General features: G+C 49.1%; 1 protein-coding gene across 2 annotated transcripts in view; it reads right to left on the bottom strand.

The window, feature by feature from the left end:
- RERE (arginine-glutamic acid dipeptide repeats) overlaps positions 1 to 15,335 on the bottom strand; it is a 180,213-nt gene that overhangs the window by 101,674 nt on the left and 63,204 nt on the right. For both annotated transcript variants that reach the window (XM_066202941.1, XM_066202940.1), the window contains exon 3: positions 9,456 to 9,526. In XM_066202941.1, the coding sequence (XP_066059038.1) occupies positions 9,456 to 9,526 (71 nt within the window). The remainder of the gene's footprint in view (positions 1 to 9,455; positions 9,527 to 15,335) is intronic.

Raw genomic sequence — 15,335 nt, 5'->3', positions numbered from 1 at the left:
AGACACAGGGAATCTGACAGTGCTCAAGCACCCCCCAAATGACCAGAGAGAAAATTTCAACTTCAATAATCCTAAAGGTCAGAAGCATTATTAAACATGACAGATGCTCTCACTATTCAACACCAGAGGACACGGCTAAATTTATTCTAACTCCATTTGCTCTTGCTACATAAAACCCAGCTAATGTACAATTTGATACTTCCTTTTTTTTCCTAAAAGCTAGAGATAACATTTTTTTTCTCCATATTTTCCAGCTGGCACACAATGATTTATTTAGCATTCAATTATCTCAGCACAGGTGTAGGAATCAGGTTTACTTGGGTAAGGGGCAGGAAACAAGACTGGAGAAAGGTAGAATAAAAAAGCTAAAGGTGGTGAAGACCACACTGCCATGACAATTAGCTTAATTATAATTAAAATTAGAAAATTATTTATAATTTTAGGGTAAAAAAACAGCGCAAAATTATAAATATCAGCCCAGGGAAACAGCCCAGGAGCCTTTCCTGGGGGAAAATAATCCCCCACAGCCTCCAGTGCTCCTGTGCCAACAAAGCAGCCACAAAAATTCCAACTGCTGGATGCCAAGTGGGGCAGAAACAAACAGGGCAATCCCATTAAAAAGGAAAAAAAGATCAAAACAAGCCCCCCGGGGATTATTCTGTGGGGCGTTTTTTTGTCTGTTTTGGTGTTTTATATGTGTGTTTGGGGTTTTTTTAACGCAGCCCCTAAGTTGTAAGGTCTGGACTGCAATTGCAAAGATCCAGGCCATACGGGAGGAACGGAGGCAGAGCTGGATTCCAGCCCTAAAAAACTCATCCCCAGCCTCAGCTTCCAGCTGTTTAATGCTCACTCTGAACAATGCTGCCATCTGCTTTAAAGCCCCAAAAATGAACACTCTGCCTCTCCAAAAGGCCGTGATGTAAATGTGACATAACACTGCAGCTCTGCAGGAATTCACTCACTTGCATTGCTGCATTCCACTATCAAGGCCGCTCAGGAAAAAAAAAAAAAATAGAAAACAAAACACCAAAATCCCACCAAAAGATGTTAAACGCTGGTTAATTGACAGAATAATGGCGCTGGTGAAATGACAGGTGTCAGCCAGGTCTCCACACAGCCCTGAGCACCTTGGGAACGCAGAACACGCTGCTTGAGCTGCCTCAGAATGGATGGCTCCTGCCCCTGCCTCCCTTCAGAAGATGTACAATAAAATAAAAAGAATGTCGCTCTATATTTCAGCTGAGTCCAGTGAAACTCCAGTACCCATAAATCCACAGAGCAGCCTCATGCCTCTTCCCTCAATTCAGAACCTCACCTGAGAGACACTGCAAATCCCCTGCTAATTTAGCAGCCTGAAAGCAGCACTTAGAGAACAGTCTGCCATACCAGAAGAATTTATTTTTACACAGATGTGACAAGCCCAAACCTCGCCGTGCAGCACAGCTTAGGATCTGGGTGAGAATTCAAAGTGGCATCTGGGTAATAGCAACCGAGGAAAAAAAAAAAAAAAAAGAAAAAATACACAGAGCAGCATTGTAAAAAAAAAAGGAGGGGAATTATCCAAATGGATTCATATGCATCTGGAATTATTTTAATACAAAACGCCCAGCAAATCTCCCTGCGCTGCCGACAAATCACCAGCTGAGGTAAATCCCAGATAATGAAACATTGGAAGGAAGGCTCTATTTAATAATTTAGCCCCTGTCAAGGAGTTGGTATTGATTCTTGTTTCCAGCACAGGGAGAGAATGTTATCTGCAGCCTCACGGCTCAGTGACAGCATCAGTGGATTTAATCACCGAGCAGCCCCTGCCAGGCAATCCTTAAACTGTCACCTCTGCTCCTCCATCACTGCTGCCACTGCCCCCACGCCCCCAGCCCAGCCCACACCTGCCCCACTGCAGCCCTGCCCCTTTCAGACAAAAGAGCCAACCTCGCTCGCAGGCTAAATTTTTTATTTTAAATAATTCAGGGCTCCTTCAAACGTCTCGTTTGTCCGGCTCCCATTAGCGAGGCTGCCCTGGGCCTTGATGGCACAAACCGAGCCACGGGGCAGCACTTCCAGAGCCACAAAATCACCCTGGCTTGGGCTGGAAGGAGCTTAAAGCCCAGCCAGCTCCACCCCTGCCATGGGCAGGGACCTTCCACTGCTCCAGCCCTGCCCAACCTCGCCTCGAAAAGGTTTAGCAGTGATTTGGAGGAAGAAGAAAAAAATCTTTTTTTGCCTTTTCTTGGCCGTAGAAGGAGCGATGAGCCTGGAGAAGCAAGGAGGGGGGGGGAAAAAAAAATAAATCTGTCTTAATCAGCATGTTTTCCACACCGAAAAGGAAAGGTCACGCTGCCTCGGAACTGGCCAGGAAAAATTTGCCACAAATTAATTCAGCTGCAGTTGAGGAACAGAACATCAATTCATCTGCAAACAGAACGAGGCTTTTAAATACATAAATGCTTGTGGCTACAGAAACCTCTCCCAGATATTTGCATGCAAAAACCCCAGCTCCCGTAACAGTGCAGAGAAGAACAGATGTAAATTTAACACGGCTGCTGAAATGCAAGGCCACATGCAGGAGGAATGCAAAGGAGAGGAAAGCACGAACTGCATAATTTAGAAAAACAAATTTCTTTTGATTTCTTTTTTATTTTGGTGTCCCCCTTTATTCCAGGTGAGGTGCAACACTTTCCATTCTATAATCCTCTGGATCGGAGCGATCCCGGAGGCCCACGCAGCCAAGGTCACCACAGCCAGATTTTCTATTCCAGGGCACTAGCAGCGTTTCACAACTGTCTTTTTATGCACTTCTGCCTTTCCATGCAGACTATAAATTGTTACAAGGCCCTGGGGCAATCCAGCTGTACGCTCCATTCAAATCAGGCTTCAAGGAGAAAAAGCTCCACAGTCAAGATGCTTCCATCAAGTAAACACACGGGCACAAAGGGCAACTGCATCACAATTAATAACGTTTCCTTTTGTGCGGCAAATTCAGCGTTTTCCTGGCTGCAAAGCTTCCCTCTGATGCTGCAGTTCAGAGCGCGGCCATTAGCATTTTAAATGTGACATCGAATTAAGGCAGGATGCGAGGAAGCACAAACACGCCGCTGGAAGCCGCAATCCATCTGCCCGTCGGGTTCCGGGTCCCTCCGGAACGCAGGGAACCCTTCAAAAGGGCAATTTGGCCTCGTTTACCCACGCTGGAGACGGGCAGCGGGAGAGGTGAGAAGGCAGGAGGAGCGGCAGCGCTGCAGCGCGGCTGGGTTGGGGGAAATGCGCCTGGGCTCAGCTCTGGCTCTCCTTCCTCACCCCGCGCGTTTTGTCCTTTGCTCCGCTCCTCCCTTGGCTTCCACTGGCTGTCCCAGAGGAGAATGCCAACCAGCCCCACACCCAGGGCTCCTCTGCTCGTGCAGGTGTCCTCCTTCCCTCTCAGAGCTACCTGCGCTCCAGCGGCTCCATCACAACCCCCCTGGCATGCTCCGGGGTCATCTCCCAAGCAGCACAACCTTCCCCGGCCTCAGCAAGGTCCCTCCTTCCTCCCCAAAACACCGGAGTTCAGCCAACTTCTCCCACTTGTGATCTCTGCGGGCACAAATCCCGCTCCCACCGACGTGGCTCTGCGCTACTTTTGATATTTAAATGGAGCCTTAATCAAAGCTGGATCCGCATGGGTTTGGAGGCACTACATAATTAATACATTCACATCTGAAATGTAATTACTGCTGTTGCAGCACGTATTGCAAGCCAACAGCTGGCTATCCAAGGTGAGGAAGACACTTTCCTCGGGATGAAACCATCCTGTGACCAACACTGCGGGGCGGTTTGGTTTTTTTGCTCACAACCACTCCTGAGGAAGCAGCTTCAGCAGGGACAAAGTTCCCCCGTCTGAGCTCCCAGCAGAGAGAGCTTTGCTGAGATTCTGATGGATTCACAGGGATGTTCCTGTTGGATTTCCCTTCTCAGTGTGCCAGAGCTCTCCCTAAAGCAGGTTTTAGTTATATACCTGGGGGGTATAAAATGTCCCTTAAGCCACTGGGCACACAGAGGAACTGAATCTCTGCGCATTTATTGGATTTCCTCACACGAGTCACTCAGCTAAGTTTTAATTGTGTGTTTTCATCAGCCAGAAGTAATCACAATCAACATTTTCATTAAGATAAAGAGAAAGGACAGGATTTTAGGACTTATTCACCACAAACAAAAAGATAAAAGGACATTTCACTGTTTATAATTCTTTGTATTACAATCAGTGTAAACTACAAAAGAAACACATTGAGTATTACTATTTCATAAAAAAACCCCTTTAGCTCTGAAGCCGTGCCCTCAGCCTGAAGAAAACACAAATCTGTCTCTTCAAATGGCCCGATGTGAAAAGGAATTCAGTGAGAATTTCCACTTTCAAAACACAGCACTCTTCAATTAAAAGAGAGTTCTAAAAAGAAGGGCTTGTTTCCTTTTGGGGGGCAGCGGGTGGAACGAAGCAGCACAGAGTGCTGGGGTGTGAATGACAAACAGCACTGGCTGAGCACATCCTTGGCTATCTCCTCCAGAAATTCCAGAGACCCTCCTGGTGCCAGAAACTCAGGAGATCAAAGTGATTTTGGCCAGGTTTGATTAATCCTTAGCAGGGCTCAGAGCCCACAATAACAGCATAAAGCAACTGCAGCCAGGCTGAAGCACATGAAATGAGTGGAGATCGGATCAATTTGGGAAAAATTAACACTGAGGTGAGGGGAAGGGGGGGTGAAGCAACATTTGATTCCAGCTCCTCTTTCTCAGAGCTGCAGACAATTCCCAGTTCACTTCCCCTCCTCTGCCAACTCCAGCACGGCTCAGTCAGCCCCGCTCTGCTGCCTCTGCTTTGATCAAGGTATTTGTAGCTCCAAAGAGCATTTAAGGAATACTTCGTCAAGCCTGTAGATTTTTAAAATGTTTGACTCGTGCCAAATTAAAATGAACGAGAAGTATGCTTCCCTAACTTCCTGATGAATAGGAAATGTGGATTTCTGACAGCAGCAGGCTGCTGTGGGAACGACTGCATTGTTAAAAATGCACTGGTGCTGCTGCAGGATGAAGGGAGAAGCAGCAGATTGACATCCAGGAGACAATTCCTGATGTAAACAACCTGAACGTTTCCTCACAGAAAAGAAATAATCAGAGAAACTTATGTTTTTTTAATGCACCGAAGCATTAACTGCTCCCATTTTTACTGACTTGCCTGTGGAGTTTAAACCCCGAGCTGTAAGATTGTTCTGGAACAAAAGCAAACCCTGAATCCCATGGCAAGGATCCCACTCCCCCCATTCTGTGAAACACCATTTCCCCCCTTAAAGCTGTTCAACAGCAACGCCAGGAAAGCATTAAAGCCACATTACTCTGCCCTTTTACTGCCTTCTCCACCCTCCCAATTCCATTCTGCTGCTTCCTTCTCTTTAAAAACAACACTTTTAAAGTCGCTGGCATGGTAAGCTGGCCAGGGCAGGCTTAAACTGGGGAAGGAAGTGCTCCCCAAGGGAAAAACAAGGTGAGAAAAGTTGCTTTAAAGCCAGTCATGACCTTGCATAATCCAGATTTGCGGGAGACCACTTGAACCCAAGCACTGGCTCAGCTGCCCCGACAGAGGAGGGAGAGCAAACACTGGGTACCAGCAACGAAGAAGGAGCTGATAACCAATAAAAACATGTAAGGCAACAGAGCAAACTCAGATTTAATCATTGCTGCACCACACTTTGTTCCTAATCAAAGTCCTTAAGAATAATCTGGTCTTGAATCCTGAAAGAGGATAGTATTAATCCAGAGAAAATGAATTAGCACCAAAAAGAGATTAATAAAATGTTCTGGGACACAGACGGCACAAAATAACCCAATCAGGAGAGAAAAAGCTCATCTGGTGCCTTTTTTTTTAAGTACAGACATCCATCTCATGCTCTTCTGAGAGACAACAGCAATTTCACTTTTAAAATGTTTTGAGTTCAATAATTCACACTGGTGGAGTGAAGCAAACAAAGAAAAGCATTTCTGGCTATCACACCTTCTCCCCTGACCCGCCACCCCACCGCTCTCCATGAGCAGGAGAAAAAGAAGCTGCACTTTTAACAGTCAGACACTCCCAACACTCAAACATCTCAGTGCTGGAGGACAAAAATAAACCAGTGAGCTCCTCAAAGTCCTGCAAAACCCCAAACAAAACCCAGACCACCACAACAGCATGAGAGCTGCTGGAACACTGTTTTGTGGGTTTTTACATCTTTGATTCCTCCTTTTTACATCTTTGATTCCTCCCTTCCCAACAGAGCTGCTCCGGGGAGGAACAGGAACCCCCAGTGATCCAGGTCCAGCGAGGACATCCTGCTTTTCCTCCAGTGGAAAATCCAGGGGTGGAAGCAGCCCAGGGTGCTCAACACCCCACTGCAGAGGGAACTGCTGCTCCCTTCCAGCACCACACATCCCTGTCCCTGTGCACCACACGCCTGCTCTGCTGCCGTGTCATTTTTATTTAAGCAACTTGTCTCCGTGGGCAGCTGGGGGAAAAGATTTCTCCTTCTCTGAGCAGACAGGACACACAGGGATCAGTTCCCGTCAGCATCTCCCAGCGCCTGCCCCTCAGCCCTGATGGGTTCCCCAGCAGGTGATGGGACAGAGCAGAGCTCTGGGAGCCTCACCCTGCTCTCAAATCCAGCTTTTATTAATAAAAAATATTTCATTATTTTTTCCAGCTGCAGGGACAGTCAGAGCATTTCTCAGCCCACAGGGCAGAGCAGTTCTCCTGTCACACCCTCCAAAAGCTCCTTCCCCAAAGACATCTGAGACCCTCCACACCTCGCTGGAGGTGATTTTTGAGGGGTGTCGTTGATCCTGCGGGAAGTTCTGGAGCTCAGCAGAAAGGAACACAACAGCCGAAGTTGCCCCTAAGGCATCAATCTTATTTCACTCCTCGATTCCACAAAGGCGTTTCCATGAACCTCTGAAAGCTTGAAGGGATCTGGGACCACAAAAAATGGCCAAAACAAGAGGATAAAACGTTATCCACAGCAGTTTTCAACACGGTTAAGCTGGATTGATCAAATCATCGAGCAGCTCCTCACGTGGCCTCCCTTAAGGCATCATTTGGTTTTTGGACTGAGAAAACAAACCCAGAGAGCTCCTGCAGCTGCCCCTGGAGCTTGGGAACAGCTCTGCCCGCCCTGCCCAGCTCACCCCAACACAAGAGCCCCAGCTCGGAGGGAAGGGGCAGCCTCTGCCACACAGCAGCAAGGGCAGGATGGCAACAGAGACACTTCCCAGAGAAATCAGAGCCAGCAAAGCTCCCCGTGAGGAGCTCGGGGCTGCTGGGGAAGTGCAACTGCTCTTCAGGAAAAGAGCTGCTCCTCTCATGTAATTTTTAATAGGACTGATTCATCTTAATGTCAACAGAAAGTTGTGATGGAAGGATGAACTAATGCATCACAGAGCAGCAGCTCACCTGCCAGAGCTGCTTGTGCAGAGAGCAGGCACAGGGAAACAACCGCCGCCTCCTGCAAGTCACAGTGCTGAGACACCGAGTACAGAGCTGCCCTGAAATGGTATTTAACACCTGCTTCTGCAGCAGCGGGACTGCACCAGGCTGGGAGGGGTCCGCAGCGCTAAACCAGCCCGCCAGACTTCCTAGAACCAGTTCCTAGTTCAGCAACAAGCACAAACTCATCCCGTTGGGATTTCAGATCTTACTGGAAGCAGCGAATTAAACGCCAGCTGATTTGAAGAATGAAACTCAGAGGCACCTCAGTCCCACCCCAGCAGGGCCCTCCGCACCTCTTCACCCTGCAGGATGGTGCACGAGAGGACCGCAGCTGGGTCACGTTTAACTCCCTCTCATTCTTTGAAAAAACACAAGTTTATGTTCCTGCTTTTATCAGTAAAACACTCCCGTCAACTGCTGTGCGCAGACTGCACCTAGAACCAGGGGAAGCAGAAGGTATGGCTCACACACTCAGCCAAAAACCTGGATTTTGTGACAACCAACATGATAATGTATTTAATTAGTAGGCGACATTTCAAAGCTGTTGACTTTAACTTTCCTGCTTCACTTGACATATTTAGCTGAAGGCAAAACAAGGCTGTTTTCCTGTTGGTATCTCGCGCCAGAAGAGAAATCAAGTGTCCTTTCCACTGCTCATCTTCCCTTTCCCCCACCAGGAAAATCAACAGCCACGCGCACACTGGGGATTTATTTTTGCTGGTATAATCAGCATCGAGAGGGTTTTGGTTTTGTCATTTATACAAGTTCCCTTCATGCACTATGTCAGTAAGAAAAATTAAATTAACAGAGAAATTCGAGAACTCTGAGCAGGCAAAAGCAAACACAGAACAGAGACACTGTTTCCATGTCAGAAATTCTGCAGAACTGCCAGCAGCCCTGTGCCAAGTCCTCTGCTGAAAACAAGGAGAGAGAAACCACTTCAAAAACATCTAAAGGTACTAAAGCTGCAATTCACTTCCCACAGTCCTGCAAAGAGCTTGGTCCACTCCAGGCTGGAGAGATGAGAGCTTTTGTTCATCTCCTGAGCAATTAATGCAACTCAGCAGGACCTGAGTGCCCAGAACCATCCCACTGTAATCCCACCCAAAAGCTGAAGCCACTGCCAGAACCTGCACACCACAAATCCCTAAAAAAAGAGGAAGGGAGAAGGGGAGGAAGGAGGGAATGAGCCCACGAGTGCCAAGCAGCACCAGGGACATCAGCAGAGGAAATTCTCCCGTAGCTCACAGAAAAGCTGGAGAAGGAAGGAAGGGAGGGAGGGAGGAAAGGAGAAGGTTGGTTTATTCTGGTATCAACAGCCTGTGGTGATCTATGTCTGCAGACAATACATTCATAAGGAGAGTTTATTATGTGCTCAGGACTTCAATAAAGCAGTAACGAGCAGCAGTAACAAATTCCCAGAAACTCCCAAACCTCCTGCTCACAAAGGCCTGCCAGGTGCCAGAGCTGTGCCCAGGCACAGGCTGAACCTCTCAGGAGCGCAGAGTCACAAACAAACACGGCTCTGGTTTGTTCTTGCCCAGGTCCCCGACCTTGCACTGTCCAAGAATGAAGCGCTAACAGGTTCTTAAACGTTATTTTCTGGTCTCCCCGATTAAATGGTCACCTTGGTCTGGTGTCCCTGCAGCCCATGGTCAGCCGTGCCCTCATCCCAGAGCTGGGCTGGAGAGGGCACAGCCAAATTTAACTTCCCCGGGAAAATTTAACTTCCTGAGCCACAATTTCCTGACGACACTCCACTCAAAGTTCACCTTTCTGTTCAGCTGGACGCGACAGCGACCACAAACTGAACTGCCCCGGGGAAGCGAGGCCGCACCAAAGCCGGGGTTTAACAAAACCCAGCTCCTGGTTCAGAGGGTAAAGATTCCCTCAGAGGAAGGGATCCAGGCTGAGAACTGTCCCCCTCTCTGGGGCCTGGGGAAGGAGGAGATGTGAAAATGTTCCTTACCAGTTTGAAGTCCTGGATGCTGCAGATGAAATAGGGCGTGTTCGGCCGGCGACTCTCGATGTAAACGCAATCTTTGAAAACACAAGGTTTTAGAATAATGGGCATTAACTTTTGTGCCTCCGAGAAGGAACATAAAAAAACAGGATAAATTCAAAACACAGCTTAAACTCCGAAAGAACCACCGCTTCATTTGCATATTGTGTAATTTATTCAGAGTGGGGTCTAAAAATAGCGACTATTTATGATGATAAATAAGGGAATTAACTGCATGAAAATTAACTTTGATTTGGAAAGACATTTTGCTAGGAAAACAAAAAGACAAGAATTTCAAGACCACTCTGGATTGAGTTAATAACAATGACCAGGTCACAGCCTATGAACCAGACCAAAATAAGAGAGGGAAGTAATCAGATTTTTCGTGGTCAGCTTGCCATTAAGAACCCAGCACTAACATATTTTCTCTTCTAATGGTGAAGAAAACCAAGGCAACCAATCACAGACAAAACACAGCAAACTTAAATTCGATTTACCTCGGGGAAGGCCTGCGCTTTCTCCAATTACGTTTGACAAGACAGAAACACAGTAATTATTTTTGTTTGCTTTTGACAACTGGGCTCTCCAAGGCTGCTGTAACATAAGGTCTGTTGTATTCAAAACAGTGTTGGCAAGAACTACAACAAAAGCAATGCCCTCGGAATGAGAACACGGCAGGGTGGGAGAGAAGTGCCTGATTAATGATCCTGACCTTGGAACTCGGCAAACTCACACACAGCCTGCTAAACACAGAGATGCCAGCCCCAAAGCCCAGCAAATATTTAAAGGACAGTCCTGGTGTCCCCTCTCACACACAGATAAGGAACTGCTGCTCAAAACACAGGAGAGACAACAAACGCCACTGGCCCAGGGGGGATTTTCCATCAACTTTTTGGGATTTCTACAGAAAACCTCCAGGATCTCAGAGTTTTGTACGACGCATTTCGATCCAATCCAGCCCACTTGGAAGCTCCAGCAACTTCACCACATCCGAGTATTGCTGCGGCCCTGTTATCCCAGATTTCCTCGGCTGAGGATCGCACTCTACAAGGCTGCAGTCACTCACTCCATGAGCTGAGCCACCCATCTCCACCTGGAGCCATCCATCCCCATCCTGAGCCATCCTGAACCATCCGGAACCATCCTGCTCCATCATCCCCATCCTGAGCCATCCATCCCCATCTTGCCCCACTATCCTGAGCCATCCTGAACCATCCTGAACCATTCTGAGCCATCCTGAACCATCCTGCTCCACCATCCCCATCCTGCTCCACCCTGAACCATCCTGAACCATCCTGAACCATCCTGAGCCATCCATCCCCATCCTGAGCCATCCTGAACCATCCTGAACCATCCTGCGCCACCCTGAACCATCCTGAGCCATCCTGAACCATCCTGAACCATCCTGCGCCACCCTGAACCATCCTGAGCCATCCTGAACCATCCTGAACCATCCTGCGCCACCCTGAACCATCCTGAACCATCCTGCTCCATCATCCCCATCCTGAGCCATCCATCCCCATCTTGCCCCACCATCCTGAGCCATCCTGAACCATTCTGAGCCATCCTGAACCATCCTGCTCCACCATCCCCATCCTGCTCCACCCTGAACCATCCTGAACCATCCTGAGCCATCCATCCCCATCCTGCCCCACCATCCTGAGCCATCCATCCCCATCCTGAGCCATCCATCCCTATCCTGCCCCACCAGAACTCATCTGCAGGAACTCTGGGGGGAAGAAGCTATGGGAGATTTCTGACACAGACACTTGCAGGATCTTTTTGGTTTTTTTACCTCCCCCGGCTCCTGGGCTGCGCCAGCCTCATTTTTGCAGAGTTTTATCAGGCAGCAGGCAGAGCAGACAGCCCAGCACCCCTGTGAAGAGGCTGGCACTCAGCGAGGGGATGTGGCATCTCCTGTGGATAAAGACTGGCTCTGGGCTGCTGCGAGGGAGGCGCTGCTGGCTGCCTGCCAGGCCCTAAAACAATGATGACACCCAGTTACGAGTCTCCAAAGCAAGAGAGGCCGGGCAGAGAAGGAAAACAAGTTTATTCAGGTGCACAGCAATGCCGTGGATGATGGAAACTCGAAAGGTGCCCCCCGGAAAAGGAGAATATTTACGGAGGCACTCACAGCAGCCTCTCAAAACTGGCCATAAAGAGCAACTCCTTCATTTGCCAGAAATCCAAACAGCTTCCATGGGGACCCAAGAAAAGGAAAACTGCATTATCATCTTTCTAATACGCAACAAAGCTGCACAGATCAGATTTGTGCCACTGAAAGCTGCAGAATGGCCCCTTCCTCATCTCAGCATGCTGGAATGTGCCTTTGTGGCCTTTTTTCCACTGACCACACACTTCTGGAACAACTGCAGCTCTCTCTGGCTGCTCAGAGCTTCTGCACAGGCTTACACAACTTGAGTCAAGTGTCATTTGATTTATTCCACTGAAGGACAGCCATCCTGACATGTTCCCCATTTCCCAGGAAACCGGGAAGGAAATGGGGGAGCTGCAAATTCCCCCCCTGGCTTTCCGCAGGTAACATCCCCAAGGACCACCCGGGGCAAACTCAACACCTGATGTGTTAAATCCCAGAGTTCAGCAGTTCAGACAAACCAGCAAATAACTCCCAAAGGAAAGAAAATGAACGAGAATAAAGCAAACTAAAAATAAAAGGGCTTTCCATGAGCTTTGGAGAAGGAGAGTGAGGAAATGCCGAGTGGATTCCCTGCCTGTCTGCGGCCACGAGGGCACTGCTCACTTCCCCATTCCGTGTAAAACGTCCCACTGGAGATGAAGCATTTCCCTGACACATGGTACGGAGTCATTCTGCCTTTGGGCTTGTGATACTCACCAGATGTGCCCTACTTCTGAAGGGTTACATTAATATTCCCACACTAAAAGCTGCTTTTAAAATTAGAGCTTCAACGCACGGACACAAAAAAATTCCCTTGGAAAACCACCCCAAACCAGCTCCATTTTCTGAACCCTGAGCAGCTCAAACGCTGCAGTCTTTGTAGCAACCACCTTCATAATTAGAAGAATCCTTTCATGTTTTACCTAATGAGTCAACACTTGCATCACGCCAGGAACAAAGCCACAGGCTCTCTGCACAGCACACGCTTCCAGAGGGAAGATATTCCTTGAAAGCCTCTGCCAAGGAATTCTCTCCAACCCTCCCCACCAGGTTTCATCAGGCACAAGTTCATTCTTTGCACGTGTGTGTGCGCAGACGTGTCCAAACCCTCGGCTCAGGCTGTGGGACCAGCAGGTGAGGGGTATTTACACCCTGAATTAAGGAATATTTACACTCCTCCGTGCTGGGATTCACAGGCTCAGTGGTGCCCGTGCCAGCCCCTGGGGAAGGCTGAGCAGGAAATCCTGGATCCTTCTCCAGGGGCAGAGGGGCCCCAGGCTCACTGTCAGCACCTTCCGCGCCCCAGAAGAGCCCGGTGGGATTTTGGGAGCAGGGCAGCAGCAGTCACAGCCCATCAGTGAGCCAGTGGCACCTTCCAAAGGATGGCCACCACTGCCTGCAGCGCTCAGCCAGCCCTAAAGGCTCAAATCCGAACCCGCCTGCGTTCCAGGAGCAGGAAAACTGCCAAAGCCTCGCAGACCAAGGTCAGGAAGGGAGACAAACCTCCAGCGGCAGCGCGTTTGGCACGGTGGTGCAGTGACAGACACAGCCAGGAGGAACCTGGGGAGGCCAAACACCAGCTCTGGGCTCCAGCAGAATTCCCAGGGACAGGTAGGGAGCTGAGCTCTCGCGCCTCCCGCCCCAGATGGCTGACAGCAAACAAATTGCCAGGCTGATCTTTTCGTGTCACTTCCTGCTGAGCAGATTTCAGGCAGCGCTGCTGGCTCCTTGTCAGGGAACGAGGAGCTCCAGCCCTGCTCTGCAATAAATGGCTCAAGCAATTTACTGTGCTCAGCTGAAGCTCACGGGAGTATTCCCAGGGCCTGGGCTACAGCTCTTATTTGGCAAATGATTTTATTATAAACCGGTATCGCGGTGAATCCATTTTCTTTAAGGGGTTTTGCTGCTGTTTAATGGACTGTCAGTATAATTTAGATTTCATCTATTTAAACCCATTCAAGCCTGGCTCCTGATTGTACAATAAATGGAACATATTTCTATTCAACAAAATTAATGACAGCTAATTGTACTCCGCAGCTCCCAATTTCATAAAAGCAACTGTTCTGCAGCTCAGGCCCCCAGCTACATCATTTCCCACACCAATTATTTTCCTGCACTTTTCAAGCATGTCCACAACGCTGCACAGCTCTCCTCGTAAGGTGCATTCACACATCCCTCGTTAACAGACCTGCTACAAAGCACGAAAGGTTTTTACACCAAAAATGCCACGCTGCCAGCAGAGACACCACGGCTCCTCCTGCCTCGGAGTTGTTTCTTCAATTAAACACATGAAAAGGGAGGAGGGGGTGGGAACAAGAATCCAGGCTGATGAAAGAAATTCATTAAATAACCACTTAGTCTGAAATCCTCCTCCAGCACCGGAGAAGCTCTGCTGCACACTTCTGACAGCCTTTCTCTGGCCTTTGAAGGCCACGGGAAACTTTTGCTGGAGGTGCCACACTCGTCCCCGGCGCTCCTCAGTGACATTTCACAAATCCCCCGTCACCTGCCTCCCAAAGCTCTTCGTGGCCAACGCGGGAGACACAACCAGCACCAAAAACGCACCACGTCACCGCATGACTTCCTTCAAAGAGCCTCTCAGGAGACTCAGCTACTGCCAAGCCCACCACAGACACCAAGGGGCTGTTTAACTCCCCTCCCTTTGCTGTCCTGATGATAACTCCGGTGCAACACGCCCCAATGCCTCACCAACACACGGACGGGCTTTATTTGCGTACCCCGAGGTAGAAAAGTGCCAGCCATTCCCATTTCCCCGCTAACTGGGCCATCGCTCCATCCCCCTGGTCACACAGACAGCAGCACCCATCCCGTCAGCTGCAGCCCCGAGCAGAGACGTGTCCAGGGGAGGAAAATGAAATGTCACTATCTCCGAGAAGCCTCTCCTAGAGGACAGATCAGAGCAGCAGCTGTGGAGCTGAGCTCGCAGCACAACTGTATTTACTTTGCTCCAGCACTGCCACGGCACCCTTCTCCTTCATCTTCAACCTAACGATGAGGTGAGGATGGAAAACTAACGGTGAACGCAGAGAGCAGCCCTGGGCAGCCCCAGCCCCTCTGAGCTGCTCCCTGTGATTTATCCAGAGCCAAACAAAGCCAGAGGAATCCATTTGCCAGCTCAACCTTGATCTGCACTTAAGGCTCCATCTGTCAGGCTCCAGCAGCTGCCCTGGACACAGCAGAAGAAAATGGGAACTCAGGAAATGTCTTTGTTTTTTTTTTTCCCTCCAGTCTGGCTCCTGCTCAGGGTTTGTAGTGACAGCAGGGACAGAAGTCACCTCTGTGCATCAGGGGCTGACCTGGCCTCTGCTGCAGCCTGAACTGGTTTTTTGAGGCTCAGGATCATTCACCTGCTCAGCTGATCTCTAAAATCCACCCCTCTCCCAGTGTCCAGTCACTAATTACAGCCCTGGGATGTCCCAGAACAAAACAGAACCAGCTGCGGACTGGAACAGGCTGTTCCTGCACTCTGTCCCCTGCACTCTTCAATCAGCCTCGAAGAAAACCCTCCTGTGATGTTTTCCTGCATTTTGTGAACTCCCCTCCTGCGCTCTGGGACTCACCTGCTAATCCAGGCCTTTTCTCTAATGGCTTTTTCCCTCTTGTAATTCCTGAAGGAGGAATGGGCAAAGGGTGCGTTTGTTTCCGCTGAAACACAAGTTTTGAAGATGACATTTTCTAAAGAAAGCCTG

This window comes from Chamaea fasciata, unplaced genomic scaffold, assembly GCF_029207755.1.
Source record: "Chamaea fasciata isolate MVZ Bird 193981 ecotype frontalis unplaced genomic scaffold, bChaFas1.0.hap1 SCAF_23, whole genome shotgun sequence".
Taxonomy (NCBI): domain Eukaryota; kingdom Metazoa; phylum Chordata; class Aves; order Passeriformes; family Sylviidae; genus Chamaea; species Chamaea fasciata.
Note: the sequence above shows the minus strand (reverse complement) of the source record. Positions and strands in the feature narration are given on the sequence as shown.